The sequence below is a fragment of the Helianthus annuus genome, chromosome 2 (genome assembly GCF_002127325.2).
Source record: "Helianthus annuus cultivar XRQ/B chromosome 2, HanXRQr2.0-SUNRISE, whole genome shotgun sequence".
NCBI lineage: Eukaryota > Viridiplantae > Streptophyta > Magnoliopsida > Asterales > Asteraceae > Helianthus > Helianthus annuus.
The window spans coordinates 145,861,404-145,881,604 of NC_035434.2; the positions used below are offsets into that span (position 1 = coordinate 145,861,404).

The 20,201-nt window shown below is 35.1% G+C and overlaps 1 protein-coding gene and 1 long non-coding RNA gene across 4 annotated transcripts; one reads left to right on the forward strand and one right to left on the reverse strand.

The window, feature by feature from the left end:
* Nucleotides 1-7,049: 7,049 nt before the first annotated feature.
* On the forward strand, nt 7,050-8,391 carry LOC110923654. The gene is made up of 2 exons (XR_002584194.2): nt 7,050-7,475; nt 7,933-8,391. It is a non-coding gene; the product is annotated as an uncharacterized LOC110923654 (long non-coding RNA).
* An 8,439-nt stretch (nt 8,392-16,830) lies between these two features.
* Nucleotides 16,831-19,108, reverse strand: LOC110923646. Of its 3 annotated transcripts, none has more exons than XR_004881871.1 (2): nt 17,726-19,108; nt 16,831-16,993 (listed from the first exon to the last, which is right to left on the reverse strand). XR_004881871.1 is itself a non-coding variant. In XM_022167716.2 (2 exons), the coding sequence occupies exons 1-2, from the start codon at nt 18,491-18,493 to the stop codon at nt 16,981-16,983; spliced, it is 375 nt and encodes a 124-aa protein (XP_022023408.1). In that variant the 5' UTR covers nt 18,494-19,108; the 3' UTR covers nt 16,831-16,980. The 3 variants fall into 3 exon arrangements, 1 of the variants encoding a protein (XP_022023408.1); XR_002584193.2 differs by having other exon boundaries at nt 17,273-19,108; XM_022167716.2 differs by having other exon boundaries at nt 18,132-19,108.
* Nucleotides 19,109-20,201: the final 1,093 nt, after the last annotated feature.

Genomic DNA, 20,201 nt, shown 5'->3' on the forward strand with positions numbered 1-20,201 from the left:
TTCAGTTGTCGTCGATTTCCTCCTTTCTTTTTGATCGACGCCCATTCTTTCTTCTTTCTTACCAACGCTTGCACTTTCTTTCTTACTACACCGGTATCTTTCATACTTTCTTGCGAGGCCATCTTTCTTTAAAGTGACGCCGACCTCTTCTTTCTCCTTTCTTTTGGCGCACCTTCTTTCGTTCTTTCTTTCACCACCGGTCCTTTCTTACTTTCTGTTTACCGGTGACTCTTTCTTTCTCATGTCGGTCATGACTTTCTTTCTTCTTTCTTTTCCGGCGAGCTCAGTGAGCCATCTCTTTCTATCTGGTCACGTCACACCTACGATCTTTAATTGTTGTAACCGTTCCGGTCCAGAAACTGAACCTGAAATGCCGACACTGCTTTCTTTCTTTCTTCGCTGATTTCAATCAGCCGTTCTTCATTCTTGCTTACGGTTGTCGGCTTTCTTTCTACATCGACACCGGTTCTTTCTTTCTTTCTTACGGTTGTTGGCTTTCTCTATGTCTCCCACTGGAATTCACTTTCCGGTAGCGGTCTTTTTTCTCCGGCGATGACGACGGTCTTCCTCGGTCTTACTTTCTTTCGGTCTGGTTGGCAACCGCCACCGTCTTCTTTATCTTTCTCTCTCTGTTGATCACATATGTTGTGATAAACCGCTGCTGCAATTGCTTCTTCTTATCGAGATCATACACTGCTACTGCTTCGTCCGGTTCACAGAACCTGCAACTTTCTCGTCTCTTTATTTTCTCAGCCCTGCAGTTTAGAGGGCTGCTACCCCTTTCTTTCTTAGGGTTAAAACCCCAACTTCTTGCTTCTGGCAACAGCAGCCAAGGCTGCCGCCTCTCTTGTTCGACTTCCTTCTTTCGACTCTCAAAACGGCAAACACCGTTTCTCGACTCTCGTTGCTTGACGACCTCGCTCTGATACCAAATGTTGGTTACAGGCCCCACTCCATACACACTCACAACTCACTTCAAGATATGTGAATGTGAAATTGATATGCTAAACGTGAAAGGAAAGCTTGCAGTATTTGATAAAACAAAAAGGGTTACTACTTTATTTAATAAACAAAAGGCTTTATGTATAGCCATACAATATGTGAACGTGGGAATAAAAAATATTAAAATCCTAAACTATATCCTAAAGAACAGGTAATAGGGATGACCCACTCTTCAACTTAACATGCAGCTTTATAACGTGCACTTCCAAGGAATTCGGTCAAACTTGTTACCAAGTCTAATTCACTCATGCATAACATGCCACTATCCATCGACCTGTACCCGTTAAACCGTACTTGACCCGTATCCGACCCGATCAAGATTAATCCCAACAATGGTTATGTCTATGAAAAGTCAGTACTTCTGACTTTCTGGGAAGCTAGAGTAAATGGCCAACTATAGTAGCTTTTAGCTGTCAGCATGCGTTTAGATGTTAGGACTTAGGAGGCACGTGTAATACGAAGCGATTTCCCTTCATTTTGCATCATTAGCACAGTAGTTCGTCTTCGACTCTTCATCAGAACACCGACAGTAGATTCTCATCAGCGTGTCTTTTCTTTACCTTCTAAAATACCTATTTGCTTAAAAATTAAACTTGATAGAATGGCGCCTTTTTCCTACTTTATCATCTATAAATGTTTTGTATCTTTTTTTATTGACCTTATGCCAGCTTCTACATTTCACATGTACACAAACTTGTATACTTAGGTCTGTTAAGGTTAACAGGTCAAATCATATTCGGGTCATGCCAAGTGTTATGTAGTTTTTACACTAAATTAGAAATGATTAGGTCATCTAGAGCCAAAACACTTTTTGTGAATCTAATTAGATAACAACAGGGTATACGAAGCGAAGGGATTGGAGGATTGTACAACGGCTCAAGCCATCTCTGCTTGGAACTGCTAACATGTAACAATTATGTCCTACTTGTTAGACGTCGCCATGGTGTGCAATGTGACAAGGCAGCTTATGTCATGGTTTGGTTACGGGCTTGTCAGAAAAGAAGCTCCCGCTGCAACGCGCGGGTTAACCCACTAGTATCTAAAGGACAAGAACTATGTGTTCCCTTTTCAACCATAAGACGCGCAAAATCACTTATTCTATTATTTGGGCTTTATTAGTTATTACAATTTGAGCTTAAGTATCATAAAACTAATTATTTGGGCTTTGTTACCAACCAAGTTCTTGGCTTAATGAATAATATCAAGTTTGATAATTTTCTCTTTGGGGTATACTCGTATATGTTTTGGGGTATGCTATGTATAAAACCGAAAAAAAATTACACCGCGAATACGGGGCTGAGCCGTAGCCCGTGCTACGGCTCATTCTACATTGGTTCCTCCCCTAGTAATGGGTTTTTTCAATAAATGGGGTAGATATAGTAGCACACAAGAAGATTTGACTAAAATACTCCTCATGTGAGAGGCATGTGACTTAATTTTAACGAATAACATGGATGAAGTTAGTGCTAGGGGACAAAAAGGTTAGAAAAAGTGACGTTGGGGGTTGAAATGTCAAGAAATTCATTTTTAAGCTGATATGGTTAAAGTAACTTAACCAAAGAGGCTAAAACCTTAATTTTTTACCTTTCATTAAAAGGGTAAAAAATCCAATTTGCCCTAATGTGCAAGACACGTGACCGGAGTTAACTCCCTTTAAATGAAAAGACGTAAATTGTCACAACATATGAACACAAATGATCAACTGTGTTAATTCGTTATTTGGAGGATGAAAAGTGAATATACCTAAAGACTGAAAACTCAATAAACTAGTAAAAGAATAACTTAATTCGCATTAAGATAGATCAAAATGATATTTTCTATAATAGTCGGGTTCCATTTAGAAAGCTCTTAATATGTAGAGGGTGGTTATAGTAAAATTCGAATTAGGGTAGCCTCACACTTTCTATTTAAACAAGTCTATTTCAGTTTCCATTATAACCACTTAATCTCCGCCGCACCCTTTCTTCTTTCATCCATCGACATCTCGACCCTAAAGATGACATCTCTTATTCAATACCAATGTAAGAGCTTTTATTTTCATTTTATCTAATTTGATTTGCCTCATAATCTTTCTTTACATTTTTAAAATCATTGCTTGTTTTCAAGAGGATTAGTTTGGGAATTTGGTTTAACTAAATTTATGAACATATATGCTTTGATTTTGTTGATGTTAATATAACATATGTGTGTACCAACTCATTGTTGGTGTTAATATAACATATGTGTGTACTAACTCATATTGGTTTAAAAAATGAAGAAATTTGTTATCAAATATATTTTTAGGATATTTTATTTTCTACAAGCATGTTCTAGCATAGATCTATAAACAAATAAAGCAGAAATTGTAATGGATTTTTTGTTCCTTATTTGACGTGTAATTTTGTGGATTTTAAGTTTTCTACTTGTTTTGTTGAATGTTAGGTTTGATGTTATTCACCCTTCTCACACTAAAGATGGATTTTGCTAATCATTTTGGTGGAGACTCTCAAGGGGTTTCAAGGATCTCAACAGATAAAGGTAAAACCCAAACCAATTCAAAATACTTTAGAAAGTCATAAATGCAAAAATAAATAAATAAAAAATAAAAAAATTGGGTAGTTAAGCCCTGTCATAAAATTAGAAATTAAAAAATGTTGTCTTATAAAATCGTATATAGATTAAAACAAAAGTAAAATATTAAGATGTGATTTTCAGTTACTAAAATGGAAAAATGTCAAAAGAGAAATAGAAACACAAATTGTGGTGAGAGGTAGGGGTGTTCAAAAAAATCCGGATCCGAAACCGAATCGGAAATATCCGAAAATCCGTATCCGAAATATCCAAAATTTTGAATATCCGAAAATTCGGATTCGGATATGAATTTCAAAAATTTCGGGTAATCCGATTATCCGAAAATTAATATGTTTTTATAAATATATACAGAATACGAGCATTATATTAAGTTTGAAATATAGTAAAAAATAGTAAATAATCGGATTCAGATGTTGATTTATGAATATTTTTAGTTTTGAATGTTGGAAATTTGGGAAATCGAATATAGGTTTAGTTTTAGTCTAGGCTAAATTACACTTTTCGTCCTTTATGTTTCAATGTTTTGACTGGCGCTGTCCTTTAACTCTAAAAATTACACTGTATGTCCTTTATGTTTGCAATCATTAACGTGCGCTGTCAATTTAGCTAAACCCAGTTAATTTTTTATGTTAAAGCCCCTCACGTGTAACTTTGTAAAACTCCTTAACAGTAGGGACCATATGTGCAATATTCAAATTCTGTTTTAAATGAAACTACTCCGGCAAAACACCTAAGTATCCGGCCATCTTCTCCGGTGACCTAATTTTTCATCTTTCTCCGGCCATCTTCTCCGGTCATATTCTCTCTGGTGACCTAAGTTTACAACTTCACATGATCCAAAAGCTTCTTCCGGTCATGTCAAAGATCAATCTAGAAAAAATAATCGAGTTGGACACGGAAGCTCGACACACAGGTATATGATGACAAACTTGGTATTTTTTGTTGTTTTTTCTTTAAATTATATATATAGGGGAAGGCTATAGAGAAAACCCACTTGAGTTGTGTTAACTCAAGAAACCTTTGTAAAAAAACCTATGTAACATTTTTATTTTTTCTAAAAAAATAGGAAATGTAATATACATATATTTTTTGAACATTTTTATAAAAGAAAAACAAAGAAAACACCTAGTAGTTTTTTTTTTTAAATGTTAAAAATTTCATGTTACATAATATATATGTCCAAAAAAATGTAGCATACAAATTTTGAACATTTAAAAAAAATATCTAGTAGGCGTTCTTTTCATTTTTTTTCAAAAAAATGTTCAAGTACATTTATGTTACATTCCCTATTTTTTTAGAAAAAAATAAAAATTTTACATAGGGTTTATTTGGGTTTTCTCAACTCAAATTGGTTTTCGATTTATCTCTACCATATATAGTTTTACAAATAGTTGATTTATATATATGATTATAGGGATATGTCACAAGGGGCTAAAGTTTCAAATTGTTGGATATACCGAAAGGGAATGCAGGTGAATTTCAAACGTCATTTATGAATATTCTTCATCTCATCATTCGATTTTAATTAGATTTGTATTTATTTTGTGGCTTACATTCGGTTTTATTTAGTCTTTGCAAGGCTTGCATTCCAGATGTTCACAGAAGCTGTGATTATTGTTCTTTTGTACTATGCTTAGCTTGTTATCACGAGATGCATGACGGATACTTGCATTCGAAGATCGAAAATTTGAAAGAGACAAAAATGATTAGAACCAAACATTCAAAAAACAAACCTTGGAGATTTATATCTGATGGACTTATATGTTGTCCACCTAAGCATATCGGTGGCTATGACAGAGGTCTTTTGCGTTTAACAGCTTTCTACCGGGTATATCTCACGAAAGATCTAGAAGAAAGTGCACAACGTTTACTTTTTCGTATGCACCTCAAGAAACTGAACGGGCTATCCGATCCTTCCCCATGTTCGCTATGCCGGAGAAGATGATCGGATAGCCCGTTCAGTTTCTTGAGGTGAGTACGACAAAGTAAACGTTGTGCGCTTTCTTCTAGATCTTTCATGAGATATAACCGGTAGAAAGACGATAAACGCAAAAGACCTCTGTCACAGCCACCGATATGCTTAGGTGGACAACTTATACGTCCATCGGATAAAAATCTCCAAGGTTTGTTTTTTAAACGTTTGGTTCTAATCATTTTTGTCTTTTTCAAATTTTTGATCTTCGAATGCAAGTATCCGTCACGCATCTCGTGATAACAAGCTAAGCACAGTACAAAAGAATAATAATCACAACATCTGTGAACATCTGGAATGCAAGCCTTACAAAGACTAATTAAAACCGAATGTAAGCCACAAAATAAATACAAATCTAATTAAAACCGGATGATGAGATGAAGAATATTCATAAGACACCTGCATTCCGTTTCAGTATATCCAACAATTTGAAACTTTAGCCCCTTGTAACATATCCCTATAATCATATATACAAATCAACTATTTGTAAAACTATATATATATATATATAAAGGAATGTGAGTTGAGAAAACCTAAATAAACCCTATGTAACATGTTTATTTTTTTCTAAAAAAATAGGGAATGTAACATAAATGTACTTGAACATTTTTATGAAAAGAATGAAAAAATGAAAAAAACGCCTACTAGTTTTTTTTTTTTTTTTAAATATTCAAAATTTGTGTGATACATTTTTTTTGGACATATATATTATGTAACATAAAATTTTTAACAGTTTTTAAAAAAATAACTACTCAGGTGGTTTTTAGTTTTTCTTTTATAAAAATGTTCAAATATATGTTTATTCCATTTACTTTTTTTTAGAAAAAATAAAAATGTTACATGGGTTTTTCAAAAACGTTTCTTGAGTTTACAAAATCAAGTGAGTTTTCTCTATAGCCTTCCCCTACATATATATATATATATATATATATATATATATATATATATATATATATATATATATATATATATATATATATAGGGGAAGGTTCAAATGAAAACTACTAATTTTATAGCGAAAACTCGAAAACTAACTAAAAAGCCTAAAAAACATACCAAATTTTTTTTGTATACCAATTTTCGCTATTTAAATTATATAAAAAACTTTTTAATTTTTTTTAATAGTGTGAATTATTACACATGTGCACTACAAATTTTTTTTTGGAAAAAAAAAGTTTTTTTTTATATAGAAAAACTAGTGATATTAATAAAAAAATTGAAAAACAATTGTGTGTTTTTAGGCTTTTTAGTTAGTTTTCGCGATAAAAGTGGTTTTAATTTGAACCATATATGTATATATATATATATATATATATATATATATATATAGGGGAGCGCTAAAATGAAAACCACCTCCAGTTGTGTAAGAACCATGAGAACCACTCTCCACCAATCATATTTTGCCATCAAAAAGGGTAATTTGGTCATTTACCCCAAATGTCAAATCTCACCATCTCTCTTCATTTAAATCTCACCCTCTCTCTCTTTATTTAAATCTCACAATCTCTCTCTTCCTTCTAAATCTCACCCTACCCTGTGTCTTCATCCTCATTTGTCTCAAACACCATATTTCATCTTCGATATGAGAGAAGGGAAACCTCCATTTTGTCTTCATCCTCATTTGTCTTCATCCTCCATTTAACCGTCCACCGCCGGATCTCCCCCTGGCCCCTCCATTGTCGTCGGCCTTCCACACATCTCCGTCGCCAGTCACCCACCCTCATCGACTCCGTCTTTTCTGCTTTTTTACACTTCTTCAATGGGCGTCGTACGGACGTATGAGAGCCGGAGATTTGAGATCGAAGAGTTTCGCTGGATGATAGCCGGAGATCTGAGATCGAAGAGTTTCGCCGGAGATCCTGTTCCGCCGAAGATCCTGTTCCGCCTCGTCCTCGAAGTCACCACGGAAGACGACATCAATCACCGGCGAGTAAGTTTTATGATTGAAATTATCGGTGATTTTGTGTGTAGATCTTAGAAGCGGTTGTGTTGACTTTGTGAACTGATATTTTGATTGATGATATTGAGATTTTTGATATATGTGTTCTAGATTTGTTGAATCATGAGCTTAATATTATATACATTTACATAGCTAGTGAAAGTGTGAAACTGCTTTTGATTATAATGAAGGTATAACTTGTTAATTCTAATGTTAGTATATGCATATTGTTAAATATTAATTGTTAAGTATGAAGAACAAAGCACTCTATGTTACGTTTTAGGTTATATGATTGTAATTATCTGGGTTTTATGTGTAGATTTTAGAAGCAGTTATGTTGACTTTGTGTAGTGATGTATCGAATTGAGAATTTTTAAAATTTTGACAGATACATATTTATAATATTTATGCTGTAGAAGTTGAGAGAGTGTTGTTTTGGATCTTGCAGCGACGGTGTTTGGCGGTGGTGGTGTTGGAGGTGGTTGCTGTGTGAGCGGCGGCGGTGAACGATGGTGAGGGGGTGGGTGAAGGGGGTGGTCTATTTATTTGCAAAGCGGTGCCGGTGGTGCCACCGTGGTGCCCCGTGGTGCCCGCACGGTGCCGTTGGTGCCCCGTGGTGCCGGTGGATGGATGATGATGAATCAGGATGATGCTGTTTTTTTTTTAGTTTTGTTACTTTGTGAATCAGGATGATGCTGTTTTTTTTAGTTTTTCGTAAAACGTAACCCCCCTCTCGCTTCCTTTTACCGTACTGAAGTCGGATGGATGATGATGAATCAGGATGATGCTGTTTTTTTTTTAATTTTGTTACTTTGTGAATCAGTTTGATGTTACTATTAGTTTAGCCGGTCGATTTCTTTATAACATTGCTTTTGGATAATAAACTTCTTTTAGGATTCTTGATCTCTGATTCTTTTTTATTTTTTCTTTTTACTTTTATTTGTTCTATAATTCATTTAGGAAGAACTGTTTCTTATGATGTCTTTGATTTAGTCGATTAGTCTTGTGTTTATGTATTTAATTCAAAATACTGATTATCTTTTGCTCATCAGTTTATGAATTTGAAAGGATACTCAATTTTGTTTTTCGCTAATCAATTTAGGAATTTATTCATGAATATTTACTGTTAATTAGGTTTCTAATATTAATGTAATTTGTTTTTTAGGAGAAGTCGGTGACGGGCCGTAAAAAAACAGGCGTAAAAAACGAGCCGTAAAAAACGAGCCGTAAAAAACGAGCCGTAAAAAAACGGGGCGTAAAAATGCGGCGTAAAAAAAAAGTCTTTGCGTAAAAAGATTTTTTATCGTAATACGTAAACTTTTTGACGTAAAACGTAAAAAAACTACGCGTTAAAACGTAAAAAATTTAACGTAAAAAAACGGCGATTTTCTGTTGCGTTCGGTTTTGCGTAAAAACGTTTTTGTAAAAAAAAATTAAACCGTAAACTTGTTAACGTAAACCGTAAACTTTTTATCGTAAAACGTAAAAACGTGAAGCGTAAAAAGTGTGACGTAAATTTTTTCGTAAGTTTTACGTAAAACGTAAAACGTAAAAAGTTTTTCGTAAGTTTTACGTAAACTTTTTCGTATGTTTTTCGTAAATTTTTTTCGTATGTTTTAGGTATACTTTTTCGTAAGTTTTTCGTAAAACGTAAAAAGTTTTACGTAAAACGTAAATTTTTTTACGTAAACGTAAAAAGTTTAACGTAAAACGTGAAAATTTTAACGTAAAACGTGAAAACTTTTACGTAAAACGTAAAAAGTTTAAATTTTTAACGTAAAATGTAAAAAGTTTTACGTAAAACGTAAAACGTAAAAAGTTTTTCGTAAAACGTAAAAAGTTTTACGTAAAACGTAAAAAGTTTAACGTAAAACGTAAAAACTTTTACGTAAAACGTAAAAAGTTTAAATTTTTAACGCAAAACGTAAAAAGTGAACAAAAAGGGTCGCGTTAAAAAAAGTGAAAAAAACGGCGCGTTTAAAACGGCTTGTAAAAAAACGACGCATTAAAAACGTGGAGAAACGGCGCGTTTTAAAAAAACGGCGCGTAAAAAAACTTCGAAAAAACGGCGCATTAAAAAACTTCAAAAAAACGGCGCATTAAAAAACTTCGGAAAAACGGCGCGTTAAAACGGCGTGTAAAAAACGTGTAAAAAATTTGGCGCGTTAAAAAACGTGGAAAAAAACGGCGCGTAAAAAACGTGTAAAAAACCGCGCGTTAAAAAAACGCCGACTGAGAAAAACGACGACTTAAAAAAACGGCGCGTAAAAACGGCGTTAAAAAACGGCGCGTTAAAAAAACGCCGATTGAGAAAAACGACGCCTTTAAAAAATGGCGCGTTAAAACGGCGCGTAAAAACAGCGCGTGAAAAACGGCGCGTAAAAAACGGCGTTAAAAAACGGCGCGTTAAAAAACGGCGTTAAAAAACGGCGCGTTAAAAAATCGGTGCGTTAAAAACGGCGCGTTAAAAACGCCGATTGAGAACGGCGCGTTAAAAACGCCGATTGAGAACAGCGCGTTAAAAAACGGCGTTAAAAAACGGCGCGTTAAAAACGGCTCGTTAAAAAACGACGCGTTAAAAACGGCGCGTTAGAAACGGCGTGTTAAAAAAACGCCGATTGAGAAAAACGACGCCTTAAAAAAAACGGCGCGTAAAAACGGCGCGTAAAAAACGGCGCGTGAAAAACGGTGCGTGAAAAACGGCGTTAAAAAACAGCGTTAAACGACGCGTTACACTTGAAAAACGGCGCGTTAAAAAACGGCGCGTCAAAAAAACGTAAAAAGTTTAACGTAAAACTTAAATTGTAAAAAGTATAAAATCTTTTAAAAAAATCTGAATTTAAAAATGTTTTTAATAAAGAAATTATGTTTAAAAAATAAAAGTAATAAAAAGTAATTAATGAATAGGACAAAAAAGGTAATTTAAAATTAATATATATAAAAATACAAAATAGAGTTATTTTTACTTAAATACCCTTTTGTATTATAATATTAAAAACATAATAAAACAAAAATCTTTTAATATTAATATTAACTACTTTTAATCAAATCCATCTATCTAGTTGATCTAAGGGTCATAAAGTGGTTCTCATGGTTTTTACAACTAGAGGTGGTTTTCATTTTAGCGATCCCCTATATATATATATATATATATATATATATATATATATATATATATATATATATATATATATATATATATATATATATGTATGTATATATATATGTATATATATATATATATATATATATATATATATATATATATATATATAGGCGAAGAGTACTGTACAATATTCGTTAACGTACATTACGTAAAATATAGTGAATTCGCATGTGATAATTTTGATGAAATAGCATGTTGTTTTTTTGTAACAATTTCGCATGTGGTAATTTTGCTGAAATCGCATGTTAAAAAACCAACATGCGAAATTGTTACAAAAAAACAACATGCGAATTCAATGCGGGAAGATGATCGGACGGCTGAGATTGTAGCGTACGTATTGTACCATAAGGTCATTTGTACGTTAACCTACCCCTATATATATATATATATATAGGGGATGGTTCAAATGAAAACCACTTTTAACGCGAAAACTCGAAAACTAACTAAAAAAAGCCTAAAAAACACACAAAAATTTTTTTTTTTTTTTTTTCAATTTTTTTAATAAAAATCGCTAGTTTTTATATATAAAAAAAAACTTTTTTTCAAAAAAAAAAAAAAAAAAAAAATTTGTGTAGTGCACATGTGTAATAATACACATGTGTAGTACACAGACACATGTGCAGTATTACACATGTGCACTACACAAAAAAATTTTTTTTTTTTTTTTTTTTGAATTTTTTTTTTTTAATAAAAAAACCTGCGAAAATTTGATTGAAAAAAAAAATTTTTAAAAAAAAAATTTTTTTGCATGTTTTTTTGGCTTTTTTTAATTAGTTTTCGAGTTTTCGCGTTAACTAGTGGTTTTCATTTGAACCTTCCCCTATATATATATATATATATATATATATAGGGAGAGGATCATGAGAAAACTAGATATAAATGAGAAAACTAGAAAACTAACTAAAATCCACTAAAAAGGAGAGGGAGGGAGACTTTTAATGAAGGAGGAGGGACTTTTAATGAAGGAGGGGTAAAATTGGAACAAAAAATATATAAATTTTCAAACATTTCCCATTTCTCCATACGTTATCATTTTAAAACAAAAATGGCACCATAAGATCACAAATTTTCTTATCTTTCATTCAAGTATATTCGAGCATATTTTTTATGACATAAAAAAAGATTTATGGTGTCGTCTTGTTTTCTCCACTATTATTATAGTAGTGCACATGTGCAATGTAACATGTACTACAATTGCATTACATGCTTAAAATTAGCTTTTTGAGTCTAGTTTAGCTTTTAGGGTTAGTTTTTTTGGAGGTTTAGGATTAGGATTAGGTTTTTGGGTGTGGGGGGAGGGGGGGTTTAGGTTTTTTTTTGGGGGTGGGGGGGGGGGTTTAGGTTTTTTTTTCGGGTTTATGTTTAGGGTTTAGTTTTAGGTTTTTGGGGGGTGGGGGTGGGGGGGTTTAGGTTTTGGGGGGTGGGGGTGGGGGGTTTAGGTTTTTGGGGGGTGGGGGAGGGGGGTTTAGGTTTTTTTTGGGGGGGGGGGGTGGGGGGTTTAGGTTTTTTTCGGGTTTATGTTTAGGGTTTAGTTTTAGGTTTTTGGAGGGGGGGGGGGTTTAGGTTTTTGGGGGGTGAGGGTGGGGGGTGGGGGGTTAGGCTTTTGGTGGGAGGGTGAATTTAGATTTTGGGGGGTGGGGGTGGGGGGGGGGGGTTTAGGTTTTTGGGGGGTGTCGGTGGGTGGTGGGTTAAGTGGTTTAGGCTTTCCGTATTAGTGCACATGTGCAGTACAACAAAAAATTTTTTTTTTTTTTTTTTTGAAAATTTTTTTCCATACATATAAAGTAGCGATTTTTTATTAAAAAATTGTAAAAAAAAAAAAAAAAATTTTTTTGGTATTTTTTTTGGTTTTTTTTAGGTTTTTTTAGTTAGTTTTTTGGTTTTCTCATTTAAACTAGTTTTCTCATGATCCATCCCCTATATATATATATATATATAGGGGACCGCTAAAATGAAAACCACCTCCAGTTGTAAGAATCGTGAGAACTACACCGTACGGGGCGAGGTGGACCAAATTGTTTTTCATAAAAGTAGATGCGTGTATTATAAACACATTTGTAAAAAAAAATTCAAAAAAAATGTCTATATTATATATATATATATATAGGGGACCGCTAAAATGAGAACCACCTCGAGTTGTAAGAACCGTGAGAACTACACCGTGCGGGGCGAGGTGGACCAAATTTTTTTCATAAACATAGTTGCGTGTATTATAAACACATTTGTAAAAAAAATCAAAAAAAAAAATGTCGTGTGTGTAGTTTTGAGCACCACAAGTTTGTGTTTACGAGTACCGTAAATCTAACCGGAAAATTTACGGATACCGTAAACACAAACTTGTGGTGCTCAAAACTACACACACGACATTTTTTTTGAATTTTTTTTTACAAATGTGTTTATAATACACGCTTTTACGTTTATAAAAAAAAATTCGATCCACCTCGGCCCGGATCAAAAAGTTCTCACGGTTCTTACAACTCGAGGTGTTTCTTATTTTAGCGCAATTCTATATATATATATATATATATATATATATATATATATATATATATAAAGGAAGGTTGAAATGAAAACCACTAGTTATTGTGAAAACTCGAAAACTAATTTAAAAAGCCAAAAAAACATACCAATTTTTTTTTGCATACCAATTTTCGCACGTTTATGTATATAAAAAAAATTCAAAAAAAAATTTTTTTTTGTAGTGCACATGTGTAATACTACACATGTGTACTCCAAAAAAAGTTTTTTTTTTTGAAAAAAAGTTTTTTTTATATATATAAAAACCTGCGATTTTTTAAAAAAAAACTGAAAAAAAAATTTGTTGGTGTGTTTTTTAGGCTTTTTTTAGTTAGTTTTCGAGTTTTGACAATAAAAGTGGTTTTCATTTGAACCATCCCCTATATATATATATATATACACACACACACACACAACTTAAAGAAAAAACAACAAAACATACCAATTTTGCCATCATATACCTGTGTGTCGAGCTTCCGTGTCCGTGTCCATCTGGATTACTTTTTCCAGATTGATCTTCGACATGACAGGAAGAAGCTTTTGGATCATGTGAAGTTGTAAACTTAGGTCACCGGAGAAGATGACTAGAAAGATGCCGAAGAAAGATGAAAAATTATGACAGCGGAGAAGATGATCGGAGAAGATGGCCATAGAATTAGGTGTTTTGCCGGAGTAGTTTCATTTAGAACAGAATTTGAATATTGCACATATGGTGTCTGCTGTTAAGGAGTTTTACAAAGTTACACGTGAGGGGCTTTTTAGAGTTAATGATTGCAAACATATAGGACATACAGTGTAATTTTTAGAGTTAAAGGACAGCGCCTGTCCTGTCGAAACATTAAAACATAACGGACGAAAAATGCAATTTAGCCTTTTAATCTATGTATGAAATGATATTTTTTATTTTTTATAAATTTGGATATCCGAACCATATCCGAAATTTCGGATACGGATTCGGATATTAATATTCACTATATGAAATTTTTGAATATCCGAAAACCGGATAATCCGATCTTGAATACCCCTAGTGAAAGGCAGCCTCATGGCTTTGGAAAATTAGTGTGGGCGCATCCACCACCGTTATCACCACCACCACCTCCTTCTCCATCCACCACCACCACCGTCATCACCACACCACAGGTGTTGTTGGGTTGATATGTAACATGGATTGTTTGGAGAAAATGCATTCGAGTCATTATTGAACAGAAACATGATGAAGTTTCGTGTGTTATGGGTTGTGAGAGATGGTTTTTGAGTTAAAAAGATGGGATGAATTAGTGAGTTATGTGGTAAATAATGGGTTTATTGAGTATACATATAAGGTAAAAATTTGTTTTTAAAATATATTTTATTAAAAAGAGCCATTGGTAATGGCTAGTCAACCAAGGGTCCCACCATTCACCCTCCCGAATGCTTGTTATTGTGTTCGTTGACCATTAATAGTGCCCCCTCCCCCCAATGGCGCCTATAGTATAGTTGGGGGTGGCGCTATTGTATCTGCTGGTGGCTAGGGCATGGTGCCCCATACTACTTAGCTTGACAATGTGTTGAAGAAAATTTCATACTTTTTTTGAGTCTTTTCTTTTGTAATTACTCTACTTCATTGCTATTAAAATCATTTATTTTTTTTATCATTTTAGTAAACTGTCATTTTCGTCCTTGTGGTTTGGCTATTTTTTGTTACTTTCACCTAGAAAGTTTTCTCACTTATGGGTTCCTTTAGTTTCAAATTCTTGCCATTTTTATCCACTTTGTTAACCTCATTCATTTTTTAACATTAGATGAGGGATAATTTTTTCATTTTACTTAATGTACAAGTTTTTGAGCAGTGCGTACAAATTTAAACAGATAAACAAAAGATAAAATTAAATCTAACCCCATTTTTAAAACCATCACTTCAACCCTGCCCTCAACTACATCCACCTTCTCCATCCACCACCACCACCACCACCACCACCACCACCACCTCCTCCATCCACCACCACCGTCATCTCCACCTCCTTTGTTGCTCGTTGAAAATCAGCCTATCATCGTTTCAATGATAATAACAACTTTTAGATCCACATCAAACCAATATATTACCCGGATGTGAGAAAAAAAAACAATGTTTGATGAAAGTGACAAAATTGGTCAAACCACAAGGACATAAATGTCAGTTCATTCTTATCACTTTTAAAAACAACTAGTGTTTACACCCGCACATTATTATGGGGGAAACGAATAATCAACAACATGAGACTGCAAACTCATATAGCTATAATATCATCTATTACATCTAATTACCTAAAGTATACTCCTATTCACCTTCTTGATGGTGGTTGGGCATTAAGCAACACATTGATGACCCGAATAGCGGGAGCGATGCATTGTGTTTGTGTTTTCCATACATGTTCATGACAACATAAAGAAGTAGATGCAACAACTAAATAGTAATAGAAATTAGTATGACACATAAAATAAAATTATCACAAATAGTCATCATACTATAAGGGCATAGTGCAATACAGATACTTAAAACTTTTGTAAGCAGAACGAGTAAAATACAACAAACCATCTTTGTAAGAATCCTCGACAAGTGTGCCTAACTCAAAGATGGCTTCATCAAATGTCTGCAATGGAGCACAACCATCTTAAAGGAAAAATAATTAGTAATACAATTCTGAAGAGAAAATTAGTTTTTAAGTCCTTGTGTTTTAGGGGTATTAACCACTTGAGTCCAAAATCGTGTTATGGTTGGGACTTGAAGAAGTGTACTAACTTGTCCTAACAACTTACATTCATGTCTTAATTCATTTATTCAAGTTTATGCATTGTTTGACCTGAAACACAAAGCAAGAAGTTGAAAGTCAGAAGCTAGATACGCCTAAAGCTGATGACGGGAAGGCAAAGTTATTATACAACCTCGGGACTTGAATTAAACATGTCAAAATGAAAAGACAAAACTTCTATAAAGCATAAAGTGTCCTCAAGACACACAAAACCTGAAACATATCCAAAGAGGTAAAGGCCAAACCTGCAAGCAACATCAGGATGGATAAGCTTACCTGGACTGGAAGGTGGACAGCTGGCATAAGGCTCCTTGGGCAGATCGGTCTGCCTATATAAGTAGAGTCTTATCCCAACCAAAGGTTAAGTTACTCTCTCATTCTCTCACTCTAAACTCTTATCCTTTCTTTTGCTAAGACTCTCAAAGAACATTCTACTGATTCTCACGCCGGAGCTCAAACGTGGGAGGCCCCCTCTCGCGTTAAGGCTAACGATGTTCTTTGGTTGCAAATTCTGAGCAAGGAGCTGTCTTTTAGAGTGGATCGTGGACCTTCCCCCTGCCATACTCTTGTTGTTTTAACAAGTAGCGCCCACTGTCGGGCTACGCTAGTTAGAACAGTTTTCTGGTAGTACAACCCTGTTCCTAAGTTACCTTCCTTTATGGCCGGAAGGGATCCTCATCCAAAATAAGTCTCAAGCAGTTCTATTGTCACACCCCAACCGATGGCGGAAACATGGGGATGAGACGAAAACTAGATTGCAAGACCTATTTGTGCCAAGTATTTAGTGATTACATTTTACATTGCTTGAACTAGAAATACCACAAGTTTGAAATAAATAATATATACAACAAGTATTCAAGTAAATAAGTGAAATAAATAATATATACAACAAGTATTCAAGTAAATAAGTTTCATTTCCTGATAATGGTTTATTACAAGATTGGAAACAAAATACAACCTGTTTGAAAGTAAATTACAATGCCACAAGTATTAAAATTTAAATGCGTTTCTAGGCAATCCTACTAGATTTCCTTGTAGCTTTAATTTATATCAACAACCTGCAATACATGTTAAAGCATAGTTTAATACAAAAGGTACTGGCGAGTATACAAGTTTGAATATAAGTATAAAAATGTTTTAAACAATTTTTTTTCATGGCAATGACTAAGTATAAGCATATGAATTTAAACAGGTATGATTGCAAGTATAACACGTAAGAGCCAATATAGAGACTATTTGTATGAAACCCAATTCTAGCATGTTTGTGTATTTGATTCAAAGTACATGTATTGCATCCCAAAGGTAATAAAGCGTAAAAAGGGATGGAGTATGCTCACATTTTGCAAAGCTTTCCTTTGTAGTCCCATGAAGAGTCAAAGGATTAGGTGATGGATTGTCGAGGTCACCATACATGAGCAAACCAAAGGGTATAAATATTTGGAGGTTTCAGAAGTGTCGTCAAAATTTAAATATACATTTGTATTTATTTCATAAAAATACTTGAATCTCGATAGGTTTCGTTTTATGATTAAACACGTTTTGCTTTACAGATTTTTTTTTTACGAAAAACGGGCAGATTTTCCTCTGTTTTCGGACGATCCCAAAACACAAGTTGTGGATATAATTCTAAAACTCAACAACAATTTCTATCAACGAAAAATAATAAATTTATACAAGTTATATAAACACGATTAGTTTACAAGTCCGAATAATTTAATGTTTTACGAGAAAAATAGTAAGTTTATATATAAACATCAATAATAAAAATATCGCGTCGTTAAGATTTTTACCACATCTCGTGTTTGCCTCGTGTTGACATGAGCAAACGAAAGGGTATAAATATTTGGAGGATACAGAAGTGTCATCAAAATTTAAATATACATTTGTATTTATTTCATAAAAATACTTGAATCTCGATAGGTTTCGTTTTATGATTAAACACGTTTCGCTTTACGGATTTTTTTTACGAAAAACGGGCAGACTTTCCTCTGTTTTCGGACGATCCCAAAACACAAGTTGTCGATATAATTCTGAAACTCAACAACAATTTCTATCAACGAAAAATATATAAATTTATACAAGTTATATAAACACGATTAGTTTACAAGTCCAAATAATTTAATCTTTTACGAGAAAAAATAGTAAGTTTATATATAAACATCAATAATAAAAATATCGCGTCGTTAAGATTTTTACCACATCTCGTGTTTGCCTCGTGTTGACCCGTTGACCACGATTGACTGTTTGGCTGAGTTAACTCGAACAGAAACTGAACCGAATTTGACTCGAGCCGAGACAAAACCCGCACAAGAATCTGAGTCTGACCAAACCGAACCCGATCTGAAGTTGACTGAAATGAGACCCGAATCTTGAACCAGAATCTGTCCAAAACAGCACCCGAACCAAACTGAAGCTGATACCCGAACATCAAGCTGCTGACCTGGTTTGACCATACATGACCCGAACACTAAACCTGCTGAACCGTGACTCGACTCAGACAAAACAGACTCAGACAAAACAGACTTGAATCCCAACTGGACCAGGCCCGAGACACCCATCACTTCCGAAACCACCACTGGCACCACCGCCGATCATCATCACCATCGGAAACATCATCATCATCGGAAACGTAAAAGAAATGGTGAACTGAGATGAGTGCTTACCGGATTTGTCGGGAAAAACGTCGAACATAAAAGAATATTCCACTGCCGTCATTGGCCGTCGCCGGCTGCCGGAAAACGGCGCCTTCGCCGTCGATCCCCCTCCGCATCACTGTTTTCTCTGTCTCTTCGACTCTTCTCTCTCTCTCTCTCTCTCACTTCTCATTCATGTTCTCTCTAAAAACAACAGGGGTGTTGCAGGTGTGTGTGTCGCCGGGAAGAGGAGTCGAGTGAACGGGGGTGTGAGGGTGGGTGTGGTTACTGCCGGGTTCTGAGGAGACGAGGGGGTGGGTAGTGACCGAAGAAACAGACGTCCGACAGTCGCCAAGCGCCGCCACCCATAGTGGTGGCCGGCTGATCATCATCGAGGGAGGGAGAGAGAGTGAGTGGATTTGTGCTGTGGATATATGGATTTGTGAAGAAGATAGAGTGTTTTACGTGTGTGAGTCCTGATTGCAGAGAAAAGAGTTTGAGAGGGAAAAAGGTTTTGTGAGTGGCTGATGTTATAAAAAATGGGATTAGGGTTTTCTCACACACTACAAATATATACTAGGTTAAATCTTGTTTTAAGTGGGCTTGGGCCCAAGGCCCACAAGCCCAATCCCGTGTTTTGAGTGGCCAATCGTACTTACGAACCCGTTTTCAAAACCCGAACTCTCTGTAACGTCGTAAACTAAAATTTTAGATTTAATAATATGTAAAATAGTGCTAGTAGTCGTTATTCGCGTTTGATCGTCGGTTGCGTAAAAAGCGCGTAAAATGCATCGTTTACCGTTTTAAATCCTTTTTTCAGTCCGGTTTCGACTGTGGATATTAAAATAGAAAGTGAATACAAATTTTCTAAAAACATAGAAATTCGGAAATACGAGGCGTTACATATATGCTTTGGTCTAGCCTCTCCGTTGTGCACTACCATCTAAGTATTACTCGAGCAGTACCCAGTTCTGACTCGCATCCGTACCTTATGCCCGACAGTTCACTCGGACCAGGGAGCTACCTTGCTAGCTCACCTATAGTGCTCCCAAGAAGCCCTGAATACACCGTTGACCAACTCCTCCAATAGGCTCAGGAAACTACCCCGTCTCCACCAACTACCTTTGAGGAAGCCCTTTGATTGTTACATTTGGCTAGCAGAGCCGTAGCTGCAAGTTTGTCACCACCTCCTTGTCTTCAACATGGTTTCCCCATGTATAGTGCTCAATATCCTCATATGGCAGCTCTCTTGGCTCAACTGAGCGAGCAGCTTGTAGGAGGCCAAATGTGGCAAGCTGCCCAGGTTGGGTCGCAAGCTCAAACCCATCCCAACGTCCAAGCAAGTGTTACCACTAGCGGAGCCAGAGTGAACCTCGATATACCCTCAATTCCTTATAAACCTAGCTCATTATCATGCTTCTCCGAAGAAATATCAACTATGTCTTCCAAACAAAGACAAAGATGCCATCTAATGTTAAGATATACGTTGGTCTGGAAGATCCTGAGGATCATCTCCAAGTCTTTGCAGGAGCTGCTACGGTTGAGTGTTGGAATAACGCTAAATGTTGTCATATGTTCATGCAAACCCTCATCGGGCTAGCTAGATTATAGTTCTGTGGGCTACCCACTAGAA